This window comes from Gregarina niphandrodes (genome assembly GCF_000223845.1).
Source record: "Gregarina niphandrodes unplaced genomic scaffold scaffold00004, whole genome shotgun sequence".
Taxonomy (NCBI): Eukaryota; Apicomplexa; class Conoidasida; order Eugregarinorida; family Gregarinidae; genus Gregarina; species Gregarina niphandrodes.
In genome coordinates, this window is record NW_011645775.1 from 206,722 (window position 1) to 208,364 (window position 1,643).

Genomic DNA, 1,643 nt, shown 5'->3' on the forward strand with positions numbered 1-1,643 from the left:
CCCTAGAGTCCCGTTCCGTTCCCTAGAGTCCCGTTCCGTTCCCTGGCGTCCCGTTCCGTTCCCTGGCGTCATTTATTCATTTCAGATATGGACATCTTTTTCTCCACGGTCAGCGTGGAGATTTTGAGCGAGCTGTTGCAACAGGTGGAGACGATGTTGCGATTATTCAATGAACAGACCCTGTGCCATTTCAATGGATCATCTCTGTTGATATCAATTCGGAAAAGGAGCGGTTGTATAAAACTGATCGATTTTGCGCACACAAGTTTGTTCCATGATAGTATCGACACTAGTACCATTACCGGCCTGCGATACTTTAGGGAGCTGCTCCGACACAGTCTTAACCAGAAACGATGCCGAGCCGAAGAGTACCAAATCGGGGCGGAGCTGGCCTGTAGCTAGGCGAGATCCTGTAGCGAGTTTTTTTCTTGGGATAAGTGCCTACCGATGAATTACCAGGCGCAATAACGACGTTGACGCAACAACGTTGAACCCGTTCTCGGGACGTTGAACCCGTTCTCGGGACGTTGAACCCGTTCTCGGGACGTTGAACCCGTTCTCGGGACGTTGAACCCGTTCTCGGGACGTTGAACCCGTTCTCGGGACGTTGAACCCGTTCTCGGGACGTTGAACCCGTTCTCGGGACGTTGAACCCGTTCTCGTAGTCTAACCCCGACTTCGTCATAACTCGTGGCTTTGTCGTCAGTGTATGTCGCCAACCTTATGGTAGCGTTATGATGATAGCGAGCATCATGATAATAGAGGAACATCATGGTGGGAATGGACGTCATGGTGGTAGACCTAACCAAGTGAGGGGCCTAAGTGGGCAGGCGCTTTTTGGCAACTAATTTGCCGTTGTCCATGGTGTTGTACGGGTTGTTTGTGAAGGTAGATGGTGAGCATCTGAGTCACGTGGGGATACCAGATGACTTCACTTTTGCGGGCGACTTCTCCAGTGGTGGCATTTGCAAAGAGAAGGTGACATGGAACTTTGATAGCGTGGAAGAAGGTGTTCGAGCCTTACAGAACCTTACCATGTCTTTCGGAGGCAAAGCAAAGGCAACACTAAGCATCGAAAAGCCCAACAAAGAAATTGAACTGCCCAACTCCAGTGCAAGATATGGCATAGCCAAAAGCAATGCAGGCTGGAGTCTCATTGCTATCTTTGAAGTACGTTGTATTTTATACACTGCTCTTTTCCGAGTCACACACAAGTTACAGACGTGACATGGAATCACATACTTCACATATTCCACTACGTCTTTAACTTTAGCTCCGAGGCATGGAACTTACTAAAGTCCATCTGGATCAAGTTAACATCGTAAGCCAAGGAGGCACTGTTTGGACAGGCCGAGATCCCGTGGATTTTTGCGAGTACTGCGAGAAATCGGGCAACGTCGTAACCATCGAATCATTCGAGACCAAAGTGGAAACGATTAAAGCCAAGAAATGAGCCCGAATTTGACCGCCCAATCTGCTCGTGCGAGAAACACCTGCACCACGTGCCTCCCTTTTTTTCCCGCATGTTAGGGTCATAAATCCTGACTTACGCGCCACTGACTTAATCGTCATTGACTATTTATTATTAACAAATATTTTGGACGCACTCGGTTCATCTCGGGGCGCACTCCCCCCCCCCCCCC

The 1,643-nt window shown here is 49.2% G+C and overlaps 1 protein-coding gene across 1 annotated transcript; it reads left to right on the forward strand.

Annotated features, from left to right (window-relative positions):
• Nucleotides 1-861: 861 nt before the first annotated feature.
• Nucleotides 862-1,453, forward strand: GNI_029980 (putative major facilitator superfamily (ISS) protein; the record flags this gene model as incomplete). Its single annotated transcript, XM_011130839.1, has 2 exons — nt 862-1,170; nt 1,274-1,453. The coding sequence occupies 2 exons, from the start codon at nt 862-864 to the stop codon at nt 1,451-1,453; spliced, it is 489 nt and encodes a 162-aa protein (XP_011129141.1).
• Nucleotides 1,454-1,643: the final 190 nt, after the last annotated feature.